This window comes from Ornithodoros turicata, chromosome 10 (genome assembly GCF_037126465.1).
Source record: "Ornithodoros turicata isolate Travis chromosome 10, ASM3712646v1, whole genome shotgun sequence".
Classification (NCBI taxonomy): Eukaryota; Metazoa; Arthropoda; class Arachnida; order Ixodida; family Argasidae; genus Ornithodoros; species Ornithodoros turicata.
In genome coordinates this window covers 31759273-31780193 of record NC_088210.1, presented here as the reverse complement: position 1 = coordinate 31780193, position 20921 = coordinate 31759273, and the positions used below count along the sequence as shown (strand labels likewise).

General features: G+C 46.9%; 1 protein-coding gene across 1 annotated transcript; it reads right to left on the bottom strand.

The window, feature by feature from the left end:
- Positions 1 to 1664: 1664 nt before the first annotated feature.
- Positions 1665 to 19060, bottom strand: LOC135369786 (uncharacterized). Its single transcript, XM_064603304.1, has 16 exons — positions 18982 to 19060; positions 18239 to 18380; positions 17618 to 17827; positions 17024 to 17139; positions 15911 to 16137; positions 14397 to 14513; positions 14197 to 14325; positions 12312 to 12380; positions 11125 to 11197; positions 7800 to 7941; positions 7080 to 7289; positions 6500 to 6615; positions 4802 to 5028; positions 2969 to 3085; positions 2771 to 2899; positions 1665 to 1768 (listed from the first exon to the last, which is right to left on the bottom strand). The coding sequence occupies exons 2-16, from the start codon at positions 18368 to 18370 to the stop codon at positions 1689 to 1691; spliced, it is 2094 nt and encodes a 697-aa protein (XP_064459374.1). The 5' UTR covers positions 18371 to 18380; positions 18982 to 19060; the 3' UTR covers positions 1665 to 1688.
- Positions 19061 to 20921: the final 1861 nt, after the last annotated feature.

Sequence of the window (20921 nt, the reverse complement as noted above, 5' to 3'; positions counted from 1 at the left end):
TCCATAATAGTGGTAAATCCCCTTCCCATTCGTATGGTAGCTGACCAGGAGCGGCGTTCTTTGCAAGAGCCGTTTCAAGAAGCTGAAATTTATCGCAGAAAGATTGGACTCTGGCATGTTTTACCTTCACGGAAGATTCGCCAGGATCGACCCAGAACTGCTTGGGCTGTGATGACTCCGATGGAATCCCAGGGTCTCTGCAGGGTTTGATGATCTGCAGTCCCCAGGAGCATCCCAATACTTCCCCATGAATCAAGAATGTCCCATTTTCCATTCATATTGCCAAACCCCCATCCCAGCTCAATCCTTGGCACTTTTTTTTTTTGCCTTTCTATTCATTGAGGTGAAACTGTGAAACGCGCAGGTCTGTGTCCCTCCAGTAAAGCCAAAGCCCGGTATGCGGTTACAGCTTCAATGAACCATATGCAACTTGGTGGTACTGCTCTTTGTATACCTGTTAGAATAAGTGTAGGCATAGGAGAACCATTGAGGATCCCGACAGCACGGAGACACATGCAGACCGGTCTTCTCAACTTACTTCACCGCCTACATTATTTGTGATACGTAGCCCGAAGAAAACAGTTGTTTCTTTTTTCTTTTTCTTTTTTTTTTCATTCGTCACCACATTTTTGGTGAAAGTCTCGTCTTTTTCTTATGAAAGATCTACATGAAGCAATTTCAGCTTTTCTGTCTGTGAAGCACTTTCAGTCCTGGTACAGTCCATCTTGACACTGTCCGGGTGATGGACCACTAAACCCCTGGGCTGTACAAGATACCTTGTGTGGGAATGGTAGACTGAAGACTAGTGTGGTATCTGTCATCGTATTAAAGGGGAGACATCTGGGACTCTTTCCCGAAGGGCTGCTCACTTTAGGAGGGGATATACGACGTGTGGAGCCCCATGTATTTGCTATGGGACAAACCTTTGGATTATTGGTTAATAACTACTACACCGATTTTGATGAAACCAGCCTTTTTCGATAGATGTTGGAAAGCCTGTGCGAAAATGGATGAGAAACTGCGTGTTTATGCAGCGCTTTTCTTTTCTTTTTCTTTTTTTTTTTCACATACGGTTATGAAAAATTGGAAAAATCACTCATCCCATTTGCGAAGCGTCCAGTTCGCAGGTAATGATAAGCAGACGAAAAGTTTAGTCCATTTCACCCTCGGAAATCTTTCTCGAATATTTTCGCACCAGTATTACGTCTATCCACGCCTGTGTTCGTTCACACCACCAGCGCCTCCTCTATAAATTATAGAGGGTTATATATTATATATAATGTATATATATATATATATATATGTTTACTGATCGAGCGTGCCACAATCCCAGCTGTGGACGGCCGTTTCGAGCTTCTTGGCTCTCATCGGCACAGCGTAGGGATGTGACACGCTCTTGGGTCGGCACAAACACTGTGTCTCTGCAAGACATCAATGTTCCAGGGTGTTAGCAACACCTCTGGAGGCCGCAGTGCAAAGCCAGTAAGTACAGATACAAATATATATAATGTGTATATATATAATGTATATAATATGTTATATAATTATATGTTCTTATAATCATTTATAGAGGAGGCGTTGACCCCACACTCATTCACGCGCACACATGCTTGCATCGTGATGACGCGTGCTTAATGCTAGCACCATGCCATGGTTCTTCATGATACAGATAACCATACACAAGTGGTTTATTCATTCCGTGGAATTCCAGCAATGACGTAATCTTCAATTCCGCATTCATTGGAGCCTCGCAGGATCTTGAAGTAGCCTGAAGTAGAAAATGGAATAGAAACGCTTTCATGACATGCCCACTGGGTACAGGGTACGTCGCACCGAACTGGAACGTATATATAGCCAGCAGATTTTAGACTGTCACTGTGGAGCGTATACGGCAGGCCATGATGGCATTCATGAGACAAGGCTCGTGAGAATGAGCTGTCGTGAGGCCATGAGGGTCCTCATGAGGTGAAGGTACTCGTGAGGACATGTGGGTCCGCATTAGGCGAAAGTACGTGAGGCGCCGTGAGGACATGTGGGCCCTCGTTTAGGTGAGGACACGTGAGGACGAGCACCCTCATGAGGTGAAGATGCGTGAGCCAATGCAGGTCGTGAATAGCCTCATTATGTGAAGGCATGTGAGGATGGTGAGGCCTCTCTGGATCCCGATGCGCTGAGGTGAGGTTTGTGAGGGCAAAATTTAAAATTGAATGCGAGGGTGAGGGCGAATCAGGTTTAGATAACTGCTGCGGAAAAGTTGGTGAGAGTAAGTGAGGCCAATAAAGTCTGTGCTCCCGTGAGGTGAGGATGAGCGAGGCCGCAGGAAAATGCCCACCTATCATCCAGAATGACAACGTTCTCGTCTCTTATTTGTTGAAAACGGGAAGCGGAAACGGAATAAGGAACCTATTTTGTAGCCATAATGCTGTACATAATGGTACATAATAGGCTCCGCCTCCTCTTATCAACAAATCAGGAGCGAGAACGTCGTCATTGGAGGTAATGATTGGCTAGCAGCGTGCTACATGTGGTGAAGATACGCACCGATCAGATGCATCTGTACAAAGGATGTCAAATCGCCGTTTGGAGCCGACACAGTCAGCAGGCTAGCTTCGTAGAGTCTATTTTTAGCTACAGTATGGGCACGCACTTGTGTATTTCACAATTTAAACTCTATCTCTCTATTTTTTCTCTTTGCGTTTGCTCTTGGGAGAGGTCCTTCGATGTACTTGTGTGTATATTTCAAGTTTCAAAATTTCATTTCCACACCTACCGTTTTCTCCCCAGTCGGTGTTCCACGAGTTGGCCGCCAGCCAGTAGGGCACACCCTTTTCTGTGCCCCATCCCAGGATTTTAACTGCATGGCTGTGAAAGTATGGGCCAGTATGCTTTTGGTACACACCTGCAAAAAAGGATCTTTACAAGTGCTAAAAACTCTTCACTGTCGACAGAAGAGTAGGGGACAGCATACCGGATTTGTAGTGCCAGAAATCTTCATAGACGTCGAAGTCAGCTTCCACTGGACCGTTTTTGTAGATCTCTGCCTTAATCTGGTCTTGGTCTTGTCTAACGGAGTAAGGTTTTTGACCTGGGGGAAGTACAAATGATCTGAAGACACCACCGGAGGAAAGATCACTCTTACACAGCTCCCGACCCGGTTTGTGGAAGCTTGTCTTAGGCTATGCGGAACACCGGGATGAGCTGTAGCCAATAGGGCAACCTTACAAGGACGACTTCTGATTGGTTTCTCTTCCCTACGGTCTGAAGTAGTCCAGCCATCTTCTCTACAGCATATTGGGCGCAACCGACCGCGTGGATAACCGATTTGAGAATTTTTCATGGTGTGTCTCACAACAGCAGAGTCTCACTTTGTCTCACATTTACTGATCAGTAGCAAACTTTGCCACAGCAGAACGTTTGACGAAACAACTTCGTGACAGATGCCTACGTCGACTGGATGGTGAAGCTTCGCAAAATGAACGACAGATGGCGCTTGCGGGAGTAAATAGTTTTGGGAACCTCGAAGGAACATACCAAGGTACCACGGTACCAAGGTACATGTACAGGCGGTTGGTAGGGACGAAGTGCAAAAGGACGTAATATTCATTGTTATAAGGACGTAATTCATTGGTGGAAGAGCGTCCCATTGCGCCTCACCGCGACCAGCCGTGACAAAAATATGAAAACCGAAACCAATCAATTACTGCAACAAATGACCCGCGCTTCGGTGTCCGATCTTTCTCTAAAAGGTGTCCACCGAAGGTCTCGTAAGGGGTAGTAAGTCGGTTCGCGAATTATTTATCCCGGGGATTTAACTGAGACACCCTGTGGAATCATTTAAATTGCGGGCCATAGCGAAGCCAACAAGCCTGCAGTGAATGCAACTATGCAGCTCTTGTTACAAATTTTCTAAAATGAGACACCAACATATATGGTAAGCGAAATTCACAAATACATTTGAAAGCAACGTACAAAACACATACGCGCGTTTATTACAGATTTGTTTGTTGAAAAGGGGGTTGCCATTGTTGAAAGAAGGTTAAAAAAGTAATCGATTACATTAGTAATTGATTACGGAAAATTGTAATCAGATTACATGGAAAATTACTTGCTCACAAAATTAATTGATTACGTTAAAGATTACTGAAAAAAGTAATTGATTACTAGTAACGCGTTACGTGCAACTCTGAGTCTGGCACATGGATTTACGGTCAACGGCATAGGGTACTGCTGACATAGGGTACTGCTGGGCTGCGCGTGTGACACAGAGGGATCACTTACACTCTTAAAAATGAACTTCACCACATAGCACGCTCCTAGCCAACCATAATCTCAAATGATATCGTTATCTGCCCTGATTTGTTGAAAACGGGGGGCGTACGCCTTTTCTGTGACACTTATGCTGTTCATAATTGTCACAAAAAAGACGTACGCCCCCCGTTTTCAACAAATCAGGGCAGATAACGATATCATTTGAGATTATGGTTGGCTAGGAGCGTGCTATGCGGTGAAGTTCATTTTTAAGAGTGTAGTTGGCGATAGGGTGAGGGTAATGCGGGCATACCCGCATTACTCGCGGTCGCATTGCGGGTACACCCGCATTTTACCCGCTACCCGCAGCGACCACGAATTCCTATGCGCAAATCGTGACGATGTGCGGGTAACTGCAGGTACCCGCGGGTATACCCGCACCCGCGCTCAGCTCTAGGTAGTAATGACAGAGGATACAATATGCGCCTAGTGTGATTCGCTTCGCTTTTTATCTTTTCAAACATCAATTCTTTGTTTGTGTTGTGAAGCATACCATAATGTTTGTCCTCCGTGTAGGTCTTCTCGTACCCATCGCGGCATTTCTCTTGGCACCTCGGAGTCTGGGTGATTTTACAAGGTTCTCGCTCGCCCTTGACATGGTGTTCGCAGGGACGCTTTAAGTAGGGCATGCAGCCGTCCTTTGTGCCGTAGAGACCGCCAGTCACAATGCCTTCAATGTTCCAGTACGTCCAGGCGTTACCAGGTAGCCCGCCACCGCACCTGGGAAGATCGTGTAAAACTCGGGTGGGTTCGTATGTCTGCTAGACATTACGAGTCAGTGGACTTTTTTCGCAATGAATTACGCGCATGCGCATGACCCTGAGGCGCCGGAGAGGGTTATCCGCGTCCTCATTAGATGGCGCAGTATGACGAAGACAGAAGTGGGGACCGGTGGGGAGACCGTACGAACGGCGCGAAATCAAGGTCCCACTCCTGACTGGTTTTGGACCTTTCTACTATACCAACGTGGATTTGTTTCGACGCGGTCCGAGCGTGGTTCGTTGGACCGCTAGGATACGACGCGTACGTGAAAAAGGTCCATTAAAAACCCGGTGCAACAGGCGAGTCGTCGTCGTCTCTTTGTATCTTCCCTTGTTTTCGCCGTCCCCTGATGCACTGGGATTTTTAATTACTTACTTACTTTCAATGACTGTATAGACACGGAAGTACATGATAGGCTTGGCCTAGCCTTGGCTTCTAGTAATTATGCACGCTTAAGTATCGTTGTTACGCGTATGGCTGACGGTATACAGCGGTTGAAGCAGGCGGGAGATAACACCTCGCTCCCGTTGTTCCGCTCTCCAAGCACATATTTACATATTTTTGTTGAATTTCAGGGGGTAGTTTATTAACTTCTGCAAGAGGTCCCTGCTTTATTTTCCGCCGACTTGACCGGAAAACTAATAAATTACTGGAGTATTAAATTGCCGGAATCCCCACGGTTTTAAATCCTCGCACCGGGAGACGCGTCACTCTAAGAAAAAAAGGTAGAATTTTCGGTAGAATTTCCCCTCGGTATAGAGCTGTATTGCAACCTCATTTCTATTCAAACCAATCCTACGTTTTGGGTATAACTGCAGAGTAGAAACAAACTATAGAGTAGAAACTGTCGTCCTACCAGCTTCAGGGGTAGGAATTTCTACGTTTTTCTATAGAGTGTACGCATGACGTGAGAGTGACGACATGCTGACGACACGTGGGCGTTTCCGACAAGGCTTCCGCAAAACATACGCGAAACAGTGACACACGGGTGTCGCAACGTTACCCCGAAAAATCTAAGCTACATTCGTACACACGCTACACACTTAGAAGTATAAGAGTTTACACGTAAGAGTGCAGCAGCACAGCTGTGGTGCACTTGCATGTTGTCTGTGGCGCGCTCGCTGCTTGTTATTTCGGCTTCGCTCCCGGTAAACGCGAAATTAATCTTCACGAAGTGCGGTTGATCAAACACGCCGGAACTTCCCAAATAATACGCGACAACTATAGCCATGTCATTTTGGACAACACGGTTACGCCTGCCAGAAGTAATCCTAACGGATTCGTACGTCCGATTGATATCTGAGGGATATCCAGATGAGGGATATCTGAAGATGGAAATCAAGCGAGGACCTTGATACGTCCGCCATGTTGGAGTTTAGATGCGCACCTACACGTTATGCAGAGCGCGAGCAAATCTCTTGCAACCTACCCATCACCGCACCACACGCAGCAGGCCATAATATCTTGCGCTGAAATGTTCACTTGGATCTTCCCGTGGCTGTGAATGCAGATACGGTCCGATATGGCTTCCGCTGCTCCGAGCGCCTTTGAACGAGAAAGGAACTCTCATCAGACAGCATTCCGTAACCATGTATTCACACGTGCGACATTCCCCCAGAAGCAGAAGATGCGAAAAGAGCCAAAACTTTCTGCTGTCACTTGAGCGCGAGCGCTAAACGTCGTGTCTTCACGTACACTGCAAACTGTGGGGAACATCGTGCTACACCGCCACGAGATATTCTGTAGCAGACGACAGGAAAACACGCTGACGGCGTCGTCTGCTAAGTGTCGTCTGCTAATGCGCAGTACGCCACACATACATACCCAGGAGGATCCACTACTTTGGCTCTGTAAGCAGTGTTTTCGCTTTTTCGTCCACTAGAATATGCCATGAGGGTGTCGCTCGTGTGAATATACGGTAAATGAAATAAAACACCCCGTGAAAGAGAAGAAACCACTCTTCAGTTTCTCTTTATTTATGAAGAAAAGAAAAACGACGCGTTACATACCCAGTCAGATAGACAAGAACCTTGGTCCCTGATGACTCCGATGGAATGACAGTGACTCCATTTCTGGCGGGCGTCGAAGCTATCGGGAAGATCATCCGGGTCGACGTCGTGCTCGATTGTCGGCAGACGGTGCTTGAGCGACATCAGGTGGACGCCCATCAGACCTCGGAGATATTCCAGACTGATGGACTTGTCCAAGTTGCGACCAGCCTATACAATACGAAGTGAAACAAACGAATAAGAACAACAGAACCGACGCAGTGAAGCCCCCTCAACCGCCTGCTGTTCACTGTGGGTTAGTTGAAAGATTAGGAGGTATTATGAAGCCTGGACTGGTGGTGATATGATACGCGTATCCTTTCTCAACTATTGTTGATGCGCCAAAAATCATCATCATCATTATTCTTTATCAACATCGACAGTGAGTCCATATTGCTGTAAGCCATCTATAAACGCCGGACAGTAGAAACAGGGCGCTTAAAGTGGTGCTATACCGATTAAAAAAAAAAAAAAGACTATTTCGTGTTCTGAATCAACCTCGCTCCAAGAATAAGTACTCGCACCAAAAAGACAAAACGAGACGGGCACGTGATGTGTCACGTGTCCTCATTGACCCTCATTGACCCTCATTGACCACCTGCCTCACTGCGTCGTTAGCTGGTCACCGACGTGTAAGCGATTGATTGTAAGTCTGGTGCGATGCCGCTCTTGCTGACTTACCGTCCAAGTCGTGTTGAGGTTGTTGATGAAGTCGATCATCTCATCCGATGTCGGATGGAGGCCGTCTGGAGCCATGGCACGTGACCAGGCGACGGCCACCATAGCGCTTAGAGTCACGGCAAACTTCAACATCTCCGGTAAGCTAGAACAAGCACGGTTTGATAGAATCGAGTCAGTTTCCTAGACGTTTGAAACCCAGCGTTATTCCATGAATACTGATGGTTCGAATATCGCAATTCGAGATTGCCTTTAGCATTATTTAATCAATCACCCAGCACCTTTTAACAGGTACTTATCTGCCAGTCGGTCACTCAGAAATTACGCGCCTAAGGCGATCAATGCGGTAGTTAAATTTGCGTAGCTTTCGCGCCAGGAAAGTTCACTTCACGCTGAATTGAAAGTTCCGATCACATATATGCCACAAGTGTCTGTAAGGAATTTTTCAGGAAACACCGAATGGGCACGATGCTGGACGATCGTTATGCAAACCGCGTGGTCCAACGACCCCTATTAACGACCATTAAACATACCCAGTTTCTGTCCTATCTCAAAACGGCAAAGAGCTTGTGACTCTCATACGGAGAAACAGACTTACCCTGTTGACGAGTCCGACTCCAGAGTGTGGCGCTATCGAGGTTTTTATATCACATCTGAAGGATGCATACACGTGGACCAGGTGTCCATTGTTCCGAAAGCAGGCCCTACGCCCTCCATTTTTTTTTTTTTTTGTGTAATAAACATATATCCCCCCCCCCCGCCCTACGATATGATTAGCAGAAACAAAGAGATTCCAACTTGTGGTGGCGGTCTATTTTTTTCCCTAAGCTTACTGATTATGAGTCACTTCACGATCGATAAGATATGGTGTTCACGGAAAGCAGGAGCAGGTCACGTTGTTTTGAGTGAGTATAAGTCATGCGATTTCTCAAGAAAAGATTTTCGGCTCGTGACATCGCCAAACAGAAGCGAGGCTTCAACACACATCGTAGAGATGATAATAACCCCGTGATTTTTCCGAAACAATAGTGAGCTTCGGTACATCGTATACGCTAACCCTTACGTTCGCAAACGCTATGGCGTACGATGCGCTAAAACTCACTAATTCAAGAACTATACTATTTGTGCATTGCATCTTCTTGACGTTTCGTGATGGCAGTTCAACTGGAAAACCGAAACAAATCTCAGTTCAGTTTTCGATCAGTTAGTTTGGGTAAGGTAGGCCGCGGATACCACCCAGTCCCCCGACAGACTACAGGGCTCTTGGAAAGGGGTGCTTTAGTCGGATGAGAGGTAAACGAAGAGACGAACACGCAACGGAGTGGACAAGACTTCCTTTGGTTATTGTTCATCAAGGCTGAAGGATGTGTCACCCACCACACACCATCCACCAGTTCACACCATCTTGCTTGCTTCCTACTTTGTACCACACACTCAGCTTCTTTCAGCAACTTTCCGCAGCGTAACTTTAATAATTTATTTATTTAAAGTCTCCTTAGGGCATTACTTAATCGCTTAGATGGAGGCAGGCTACCCGGTAGATAAACTCTATAATATAGTGTTAAATCCTCTTCTCATTCGTATGATAGCTGACCTGCACTCTTAAAAATGAACTTCACCGCATAGCACGCTCCTAGCCAACCATCATCTCGAATGATATCGTTATCTGCCCTGATTTGTTGAAAACGGGAGGCGTACGCCTTTTTTGTGACACTTATGCTGTTCATAATTGTCACAGAAAAGGCGTACGCCTCCCGTTTTCAACAAATCAGGACAGATAACGATATCATTCGAGATAATAGTTGGCTAGGAGCGTGCTATGCGGTGAAGTTCATTTTTAAGAGTGTGGAGCGGGGTTCTATGCAAGAGCCGTTTGAAGAAGTTGAAACTTATCGCAGAAGGATTGGCAATATCATTGAGCTTCAAAGAATGTTCACCAGGATCCACGCAGAACTGCTTGGTCTCTGATGACTCCGATGGAACCCCCGGTCCTCTGGAGGGTTTGATGGTCCGCAGCCCCAGAAGGGCACTCCAATACTTGCCCGTGAATAAAGTAAGTTCCAGTGTCATTCCAGTTGCCAAACCACCATCCCAGCTCAACCCTTGGTACTTTTTTTCCTCCTTTGCCTTTTGCCGATGAAATGATGATCCGTGTCCCTCCAGGAAGGGCAACTCCTGGTCTGCGCTTGCAATTTCAATGACCCATACGCACCATGGTTCTAATGGGCTCTTCGTATACAGGGTGTCCCAGAAAACGTGTCATTGAATTATAAAAAAAAAAAACTACGCCACTTAGAATCATGCGGTCAACAGCATTTGTTCTTATTAGGTTTTTGCCACCTCCTATAATATGAATGTCATGTACTCCAAGTTTAATTATGTAAATATTTGCGAACTGAACTCGGAAATTTGCCAAGTAAATGTCACTTTTTTACCCCACCAATATGAAGAGCGTGCCGAATTCACTCAAATTCATGATAATTCACAGTGCTATTCACGAGCTATCCCATCGGAAAAAATAGCCGAATATCATGCTTTTCGGAGCACCGAACCATAGCGCGCGATGACTTTTTGAGCGCAATCGCTCTCAGTGCGACGAAAGGAGGTTCCGAAGCCAGCCCACAGAGTGATAGTAGAAAAAGTAACAGTTCCTAAAATTGGGAGAGGGAAAGCATTATCCCAGCGAAAGTCGGACGTGATAAGCCGTTCCTGTTTTATCTCTTTCTGCGATGTCGGGGAAGGCTGGGTTTCCAACCTCCCTTCGTCGGACTGACAAAGATTGCGCTCAAAAATTCGTCGTGCGCTATTCTGTGCGACCTCCGTAGAGCATGATGTTCGGCTATTTTTTTCGATGGGATAGCTCCTGAATATCCCTGTCAATTATCATTAATTTGACTAAATTAGACACGCTCTTCACATTGGTCGGGTAAAAAAGTGACCTTTACTAGGCAAATTTCCGACTTAAGCTCGCAAAAATTTACGTAATTAAACTTACGTTACACGACATTCACATAAAGAGGTGGCAAAAACCCAGTAAGAACAAATATCATTGACCGCATGACTCTAGGTGGTGTAGTTTTTTTATTATAATTCAATGACACGTTTTCTGGGACACCCTGTATGTGTAAGAATAAGTGTCGGTATAGTGCAACCATTGAGGATCCCGACAGCGCTAAAACACATGCAGACCATGCAAACTTACTACGTTGTTCGTTATGTGGGGCTCGAAGAAGACAATTGTTTCTTTTTCTTTTGTCTTTTTTTGTCTTTTTACTTTTCTTTTTTTTTGCGTTTCGTGACCACATTTCTGTTGAAAGTTGAGCTTGACCAGGATCCACCCAGAACTACTTGGTCTGTGATGACTCCGATGGAATCCCTGGGTCTCTGCAGGGTCTGATGATCTGCAGTCCCCGGGAGCATCCCAATACTTCCCCATGAATCAAGAATGTCCCGTTTCCATTCATATTGCCAAACCACCATCCCAGCTCAATCCTTGGCACTTTTTTTTTTTTTTTTTGCCTTTCTATTCATTGAGGTGAAACTGTGAAACGCGCAGGTCTGTGTCCCTCCAGTAAAGCCAAAGCCCGGTATGCGGTTACAGCTTCAATGAACCATATGCAACTTGGTGGTACTGCTCTTTGTATACCTGTTAGAATAAGTGTAGGTATGGAGGAACCATTGAGGATCCCGACAACACGGAGACACATGCAGACCTGTCTTCTGAACTTACTTCACCGTCTACATTATTTGTCATATGGAGCTCGAAGAAAATAGTTGTTTCTTTTTCCTTTTTCTTTTTTTGCATTTCGAGACAGCATTTTTGGTGAAAGTTGTCTTTTTTATGAAAGATATACATAAAGCCATTTCAGCTTTTCTGTCTGCTAAACGCTTTCAGTCCTGGTACGGTCGACCCCGACACCGTCTCGGTGATTGACCACTAAACCCCTGGACGGTGTACAAGATAGCTTTCGCGGTAGACTGAAGACTGGTGCGGTATCTGTCATCGCATTAAGGAGGAGATGTCTGGGACAGTTTCCCGAAGGGCTGCTCACTTTAGGAGGGGACACGACATGCGGAGCCCCATGTATTTGCTATGGGAGAAACCTTTGGATTATTGGTTAATAACTACTACACCGATTTTGATGAAATCAGCCTTGTTCAATAGATCTTGGAAAGCTTGTGGGAAAATGGACGAGAAACTGCGTGTTTATGCAGCGCTTTTCTTTTTTTTTCGAAGACGTTTATGAAAAGTTGGGAAAATCACTCATCCCATTTGCGAATCGTCCAGTTCGCAGGTAATGATAAGCAGACGAAAAGTTTATTCCATTTCGCCTTCGGAAACCTTTCTCGAATATTTTCGCACCAGTATTACGTCTATCCACGGCTGAGTTCGTTGGCACCACACTCATTCACGCTCACACATGCTTGCATCGTGATGACGCGCGCTTAAATGCTAACAACATGCCATGACTCTTCATGATGCAGATAACCATACACAAGCATTTTATTCATTACGTGGCATTCCAGAATTGATGGCGTCTTCAATTCCGCATTCATCGAAGCCCCGCAGGATCTTGAAGTAGCCTGAAGTAGAAAATGGAATAAAAACGCTTTCATCACATGCCCACTGGGTACAGGGTACGTCGCACCGAACTAGAACGTATATATAGCCAGTAGATTTGGACTGCCACTGTGGAGCGTGTACGTGAAGGGAGACTTCCCATTATAGTTAACCTCTTAACTAAGTGTTTTCGCTATAGCGTAAAGTGAAGTAAGAGCTCCTATCTGCAGGTATTTAGCTATGGGTGTAATAGGTACTGTGCCTCTGCGCTTCGTAATTCTATTTACAATTTATTGGTCAATACTTCTCCTTCATAACGTGTGCAACGTCGGATACGGACGGAGCAGACGTTCCGCCACACATATTCCCAAAATCGATTGTTACGTCAGTTGAAGAACTGTTGCACCCAATCAGACGCCAACGCGGAGACACACAACGTTCTACTCTACACTATTAAAAATGAACTTCACCACATCGCACGCTCCTAGCCAACCACCATCCCGAACATTGCTGGGCGTCCTCACTCATGAGGACCCTCATGAAGACGCCTCAACCTCACCTCACGACGATGAGATGAGGGTGAGTGAGGCAAAGCCACGCTGAAGGTTCCTCACGAGGACAGTCGTGAGGTATTGTCGCTCATGAGGCCAGTTGCCGTGAGGCCATTAATACGTGAGGGTAGAACGTATTCCGTGAGGAGCCTCACGGATGAGGCCGTGAGGCCTTTCGTGAGGGACCCCACGGATGAGCTGATGGGTTCGGGCTCCTCTTTGCTGATGCCAAACACTAACGTTAAACCTCACTGTGACAGCAACAACTGTTACCAAATTTATCCAAGCACAGCACGTAACCCTATTAACCGCTTAATGCCGCCCAATATCATTAGTACCAACTAGCGACACAGTAGTTCAACGGCGACGTCTCATGTGAACTGACGGAAAGTCCTTCTGAGGCACATGTGTCTCCTAGTGACTTGAAGACACGGCAGGCCATGACGGCATTCACGAGGCGAGGGCTCGTGAGAATGAGCGGTCGTGAGGCCACGTGGGTCCTCATTATGCGAAACTACGTGAGACGCCGTGAGGACATGTGGGCCCTCGTGAGATGAGGACACGTGAGGACGAGCACCCTCATGAGATGAAGATACGTGAGGCCATGCAGGTTGTGAATACCCTCATGAGGTGCATGTGAGGATGAGGATGGTGAGGCCTCTCGGTATCCCGATGCGCTGAGGTGAGGTTTGTGAGGGCAAAATTTAACATTGAATGCGAGGGTGAGGGCGAATGAGGTTTAGATACTGGTGCGGAAAAATTGGTGAGAGTAAGTGAGGCCAATAAAGTCTGCGCTTCGTGAGGTGAAAATGAGTGAGGCCGCAGGAAAATGCCCACCTATCATCCCGAATGACAACGTTCTCGTCCCTTATTTGTTGAAAACGGGAAGCGGAAACGGAATAGGGAACCTATTTTGTAGCCATAATGCTGTACATAATAGGCTCCGCCTCCTCTTATCAACCAATCAGGAGCGAGAACGTTGTCATTGGAGGTAATGGTTGGTTAGCAACGTGCTGTATGTGGTGAAGATACGAACTTGTCAAATTCATTTACTATACAAACGATGTCAGATCACCGTTTGGAGGCGACACAGTCGAAGGGCTAGCTTGGTAGAGTTCATAGTTTATTTTTAGCTAGAGTATTGGCGCGCACTTGTGTATTTCACAATTTAACTTTCACTTCCTCTCTTTTCTCTCACTCTCTCTCTCTTTACGTTTGCTCTTGGGAGAGGTCCTTCGATATACTTGTGCGTATATTTCAAGTTTGAAAATTTTATTTCCACACCTACCGTTGTCTCCCCAGTCGGTGTTCCACGAGTTGGCCACCAGCCAGTAGGGCACACCGTGTTCTGTGCCCCATCCCAGGATTTTAACTGCATGGCTGCCAATGTAATCGAAGCCGTGGTGTTGGTACACACCTGCGAAAAAGGATCTTTACAAGTGCTAAAAACTCTTCACTGTCGACAGAAGAGTATAGGGGACAGCATACCGGATTTGTAGCTGAAGAAATCTTCATAGACGTGGAAGTCAGCTTCCACTGGACCGTTTTTGTAGATCTCTGCTTGAATCTGGTCTTGGTCTGGTCCAACGGTGTAAACTGTTTTCCCTGGGGGAAGTACAAATGATCTGAAGACACCACCGGAGGAAAAATCACTCTCACGTAGCTCCCAGCCGGTTTGTGGAAACTTGTCTTAGGCTATGCAGAATACCGAGATGAGCTATAGCCAATAGGATAACCTTACAAGGACGACTTCTGGATTAGTTTCTCTTCGCTACGGTCTGAAGTAGCCCAGCCATCTTCTGTACAGCATATTGCGCGCAGCCGACCGCATGGATAACCGATTTCAGCATGTTTCATGGTGTATCTCACAACAGCAGAATCTCACTTTGTCTCACATTTACTGATCAGTAGCAAACTTTGCCACAGCAGAACGTTTGACGAAACAACTTCGCGACAGATGCCTACGTCGACTGGATGGTGAAGCTTCGCAAAATGAACGACAGATAACGGGAGTAAATAGTTTTGGGAACCTCGAAGGAACATACCATGGTACCACGGTACCAAGGTACATGTACAGGCGGTTGGTAGGGACGAAGTGCAAAAGGACGTAATATTCATTGTTATAAGGACGTAATTCATTGGTGGAAGAGCGTCCAATTGCGCAAATATGCAAACCGAAACCTATCAATTACTTCAACAAATGACCTGCGCTTCGGTGTCCGATTTTGCTCCAAAAGGTGTCCACCGAAGGTCCCGTAAGGGGTAGTAAGTCGGTTCGCGAATTATTTATCCCGGGGATATAATTGAGACACCCTGTGGAATCATCAGAACGCATCCGCCATCACGGCATGTGTCTCCGCCAGTGCGACGGTCAAGCGCTTACGATGACCGGCGGTAATCACTGGGGGTCAGTGCGGGTAAGCAAACTTGGATGCGCACCCGCGAGAACTTTATTTGGGCGACCCGCACGCGCAGTGTTCTTTATACGCGCATACCCGCATTGGGACCCGCAGGGGTAAGTGTTTTTCGTCCACTTTACCTCTGTTTCTATTTCAAAACAATGGAAATTCTCCGTGTTGGCTACGTGTCTCGGACTGCTTCAGTCGTATGCCAATAAAACTGCAAATCAACATAGAGCCATATATGTCTGCATTAATAATCGAACTCGCCCGCCTGCACTTGCCTGCTGCAGTCTGGCACTTGGATTTACGGCCAACGACATAGGGTACTGTTGAGCTCGCGTGGGACACAGAGGGATCACTTAGTTGGCCATGGAGTGAGAGTAATGCGGCCGTCTCATTGCGGGTACACCCGCATTTTACCCGCAGCGACCGCGAAATCTTAACCGCAAATCGTGACGATGTGCGGGTACCCGCGGGTATACCCGCACCCGCGCTCAGCCCTGGGTAGTAATGACAGAGGATACACAACGCGCCTACTGTGATTCGCTTCGCCTTTTATCTCTTAACACATCTATTCTTTGTTTGGGACGTGAACCATACCATAGTGTTTGTCCTCTGCGTACGTCTTCCGGTACCCATCGCGGCATTTCTTTTGGCACTCCTGCATCTGGATTATCGTACAATATGGTCGCTTGCCCTTCACATGGTGTTCGCAGGGAGGATATGTGTAGGGCTTGCAGCCGTCCTCGGTGCCGTAGAGACCACCAGTCACAAGGCCTTCATCTTTCCAGTACTCCCACGCATCACTAGATTGCCCGCCATCGCACCTGGGAAGGTAGTGTAAAACTCGGGTGGGTTCGTATGTCTACGAGGTACTACGAGTCAATGGACCTTTTTCGCAACGAACTACGCGCATGCGCATGACCCTGAGGCGCCGGAGAGGGTTGTCCGCGTCTTCATTAGATGGCGCAGTATGAGGAAGACAGAAGTGGGGACCGGTGGGGAGACCGTACGAACGGCGCGAAATCGTCGGTCCCACTCCGGACCGGTTTTGGACCTTTGTACTATACCAACGTGGATTTGTTTTGACGCAAAACATACGCGAAACAGTGACACACGGGTGTCGCAACGTTACCCCGAAAAATCTAAAGAACTACATTCGTACACACGCTACACACTTAGAAGATCTTTACCCGTAAGAGTAGCAGCAGCAGCTGCAGCATAGCTGTGGTGTGCTTGCTTGTCTCTGACATCCCCGTCCCTGCAGCGCAGGATTGCTCGCTGCCTGATATTTTGGCTTCGCTCCCGGTAAATGCGAAATTCATCTTCACGAAGTGCGGTTGATCACACACGCCGGAACTTCCCAAATAATACGCGACAACTATAGCCATGTCAGTTTGGACAACGCGGTTACGCCTGCCAGAGGTAGTCCTAACGGATTCGTACGTCCGATTGATATCCGAGGGATATCCATAGGCCGTACGAATTCGTTTGGACATTATTCGTACATCCAGAGGATATTCGGTGTTGCTGGGGGTACGAGCAGCGTTTACGACTGGTTCGACTTCAACGCATCGAGAGTCAACATGGCAGAGTTCAGAAACCTGAAGATGGAAATCGAGCGACGTCTGGATGGATACGTCCACCACGTTGGAGTTTAGATGCGCACCTATACAGGTTATGCAGAGCGGGAGAAAATCTCTTGCGACCTACCCAGGACCGCACATTTGGCAGCAGTCCATAAGATCTTCCGCTGAAATGTTCACTTGGATCTTCCCGTGGCTGTGAATGCAGATACGGTCCGATATGGCTTCCGCTGCTCCGAACGCCTTTGAGCGAGAAAGGAACTCTCATCAGACAGTATTCCGTAACCATATATTCACACGTGCGACATTCCCCCAGAAGCAGAAGATGCGAAAAGCGCCCGGACTTTCTGCTGTCACGTGAGCACGAGCGCTAAACGTCGTGTCTTCACGTACACTGCAAACGGTGGGGAATATCCTGCTACACAGCCACAATATGTTCTGTAGCAGACGACAGGAAAACACGCTGACGGTGTCGTCTGCTGAGTGTCGTCTGCTATAAATGCGCAGTACGCCACTCCCGATACTCCGGACCGCGTGAATGCTCAACATAACACATAAGGAATAACACATAACATAGCATAGCATAACATAACATAACATACGTACACTGCAAACTGTGGGGAATATCCTGCTACACCGCCACAAAATATTCTGTAGCAGACGACAGGAAAACACGCTGGGGGTGTCGTCTGCTAATTCGCAGTTCTCCACACATACATACCCAGCAGGATCCACAAGCACCTTGGTCCCTGATGACTCCGATGGAATGACAGTGGCTCCATTTCTGGCGGGCGTCGAAGCTATCAGGAAGATCATCCGGATCGACGTCGTGCTCGATTGCCGGCAGACGGTGCATGAGCGACATCGGGTGGACGCCCAGCAGACCTCGAAGATATTCCAGACTGATGGACTTGTCGAAGTTGCGACCAGCCTATACGATTCGAGGTGAAACAATCGAATAGGCAGAACACAACCTAGGCTACGTATTCTTTCTCAACTATTGTTGATGCGCCACAAAGTCTAAACCATCATCATCATCATCATCATTCTTTCTCAACATCGACTGTGAGTTCATGTTGTGATAAGCGATCTAAAAACGCCGGAAAGAAGAAACAGGGCCTTTAAAGTGGTGCTATACCGATTTTTAAAAAAAACTTTTCGTGTTCTAAATCAACCTCGCTCGAAGAATAAGTACTCGAAACAAAAAGACAAAACGAGACGGGCACGTGGTGTGTCACGTGTCCTCATTGACGACTGCCCTGCCTTACTGCGTCGTTAGCTTGTCAGCGACGTATAAGCGATTGATTGTAAGTCTGGTGCGATGCCGCTCTTGCTGACTTACCGTCCAAGTCGTGTTGAGGTTGTTGATGAAATCGATCATCTCATCCGATGTCGGGTGGAGGCCGTCGGGAGCCATGGCACGTGACCAGGCGACGGCCACCAAAGCGCTTACGGTCACCGCAAACTTCAGCATCTCCGGTAATCTGGAACATATATGATTTGATAATATCAAATCAGTTTCCTCGACGTTTGAAACCCAGCGTTATCCAATGAATGCTTACCCCAACAACACCGAATATTCTCTGGACGTACGAATGTTGTCCTAACAGATGCGTACATCCGGTGGATATCTGAGGGATATCCATAGGACGTACGTATTCGTTAGGACATTATTCGTACATCAAGAGGATATTCGGTGTTGTTGGGGATATAATTCTAATACCGTAACTCGAAATTACGTTTAGCATTATTTAATCAATCATCCAGCATTTTTAACAGTTACTTATCTGGAAATCAGTCTCTCGGAACCTAAAGTGATCAGTGCGGTAGTTAAATTTGCGTAGCTTTCGCATCAGGAAAGTTGACTTCAAGAAGCTTCGATCAAATATACGAGAACTGGTCTCAATGAATGTTTCCATTTGTTAGGAATTTTTCATGAAACACGTAACGTACACGATGCTGGACGTTCGTTATGCGAACTGCATGGCCCAACGACCCATATTAACGACCATTAAACAGACCCAGTTCCTTTCTTATCTCGAAACGGCAAATAACTTGTGACTCCCCTACGGAGACCTGACTTACCCTGTTGACGAGTCCGACCGCAGAGTGCGGAGCTGCCGAAGTTTTTATACCACATCCGAAGTATTCATACAGATGGACAATCCATCCATTGTTCCGAAAGCAAGCCCTACGATATGATTAGCAGAAACAAAGAGATTCCAAACTTGTGGCGGCGTTCTGTTGTTTCTTAAACCTATTGATTGAGAGACACTTTCCGATCGATAAGATTGGTGTTCAATGAACGCAGGAGCGATGGACTTATAGTCACGCTCCTGGTCGCATTGTGTCATCGCCACATCGCAGATATCAACAGATATCGTAGAGTGATTTTTCGGAAACAATAGTTAATTGTAGTACATCAGTACCCCAAGAACACTGGATATCCTCTGGATGTACGAGTAACGTCCTAACGAATTCGTACGTCCGATGGTGGGTGGAATATGCAACGAGACAGTTTTTATTTGTTTATTAGTGCTACACAAGTTGACAGTTGGCCCTACGGTTCTCGCTTCTATGTTAGGCTCAGAACTTATTGAAACTCCCATCGTAACTTTAGCACTTCGCACATGAGAGCGTCGAACTGAAACGTTTTTCGTTTTGTGTCGGGTTCGGGTTTCGGCCATAAAGGTTCCGTGGCGGTTCAGTTCAGCTCCGGAGTTCGCATATATCGGTTCGACTAACCGATTTAGAGTCTGTAAACCGGTTCGGAAACCGGTTCGAGGTCCTATAATAGGCTACGGAGTTATAGGTATAGCCACTAAAAAACGATACAATATCTCTTAGTTGCGTTTTTTATGCATATCTTTTGTTTTCTTTTTTTTTACCAACAGGTTGACTCCCCTTTCATCCCTTCCTCGAGCACCGTGCCACCAATCAGGGAGACCGCTCAAATCTCCACGTTATGCCCCACCCACATCCCTAGGATACGATCTAAATTGCGAAGTTGCGGCGGGCACACACCAACCCAAACCGGATCGGCAACCGAAATGTTTAGATCGGTTCGGTACCGGTTCAGTTGCAAGATGGCGCTGGTAATTACGGTTCAGTTCCAACTAAAAATAACGGTTAATTGAGGGTTTCGTTTTCGGTTCGGTTCGGTTCGACGCTCTGGTTGCAGCCACGACCTACTACTATATCAGCAGCTCCTATGGTAGCAGCTCCTTCCAGTAGCTGATCCAAAGGGAGGTGGGGTGCGGTTGAGCGATCGCTCCCTCAAAAGAAGAAGAACGAAAGGTTGTTTAGCAGTATACCCTTCCCCCGCTGCTCGCTTCTACAAAGGAACTGCCCCCCCCCCTAAGAAAAGAGTCTGCCTCTTTCACTAACATGAACCCACTCAGGAACTCGTACTAGGCCTAGGCCTAGCTGTGTCTCGTCAAAGCCTCCTATATATGTAGTATATAGGAGGCTGTGGTCTCGTGCACGACGACGACGACGACGACCACGAGCGTGATCGCGTTTCTTGTTCGCTGCAGAAGAACTACTATCCCAGCTACAGCACTTCAAATGAAATCAGTGCCAAAACCGTCAGCTGGAAACGCTCTACGTGCACCTACAGTTCCAGTTGCCGAAGTTCCATACGCACCTGCATTTCCAGTTGCTCAGCGGTCCAAGCCCAGGGAACCAATTCCCTTTCTACTCTCTCCAGTCGGTGATACACGGCAGTCAAAGCCCAAGAAATCGACTCAGAGGTCATGGTTTCCCTTTCTCCATGGTCTAACGTCTGGACCAGCGAAACCAACGACTCCAGCTATTCCAGCAGCACGGCAGGTAAAGACTGGGAAATCTGTTGCCGGCCGAGAATCTCTAGCAGTCACAACTCAATCAAGAAGATCGACCCGAGTTGCACTGGGCGACGTACAGTCTACGAGGCCCAGAAAATCTGTTCAAGCCGACCAGCCCCAGCCATTCGTAGAGTTTGCCGAACCACAGCCCCCAGAAGCATTCCAATACTACGTCGTGAA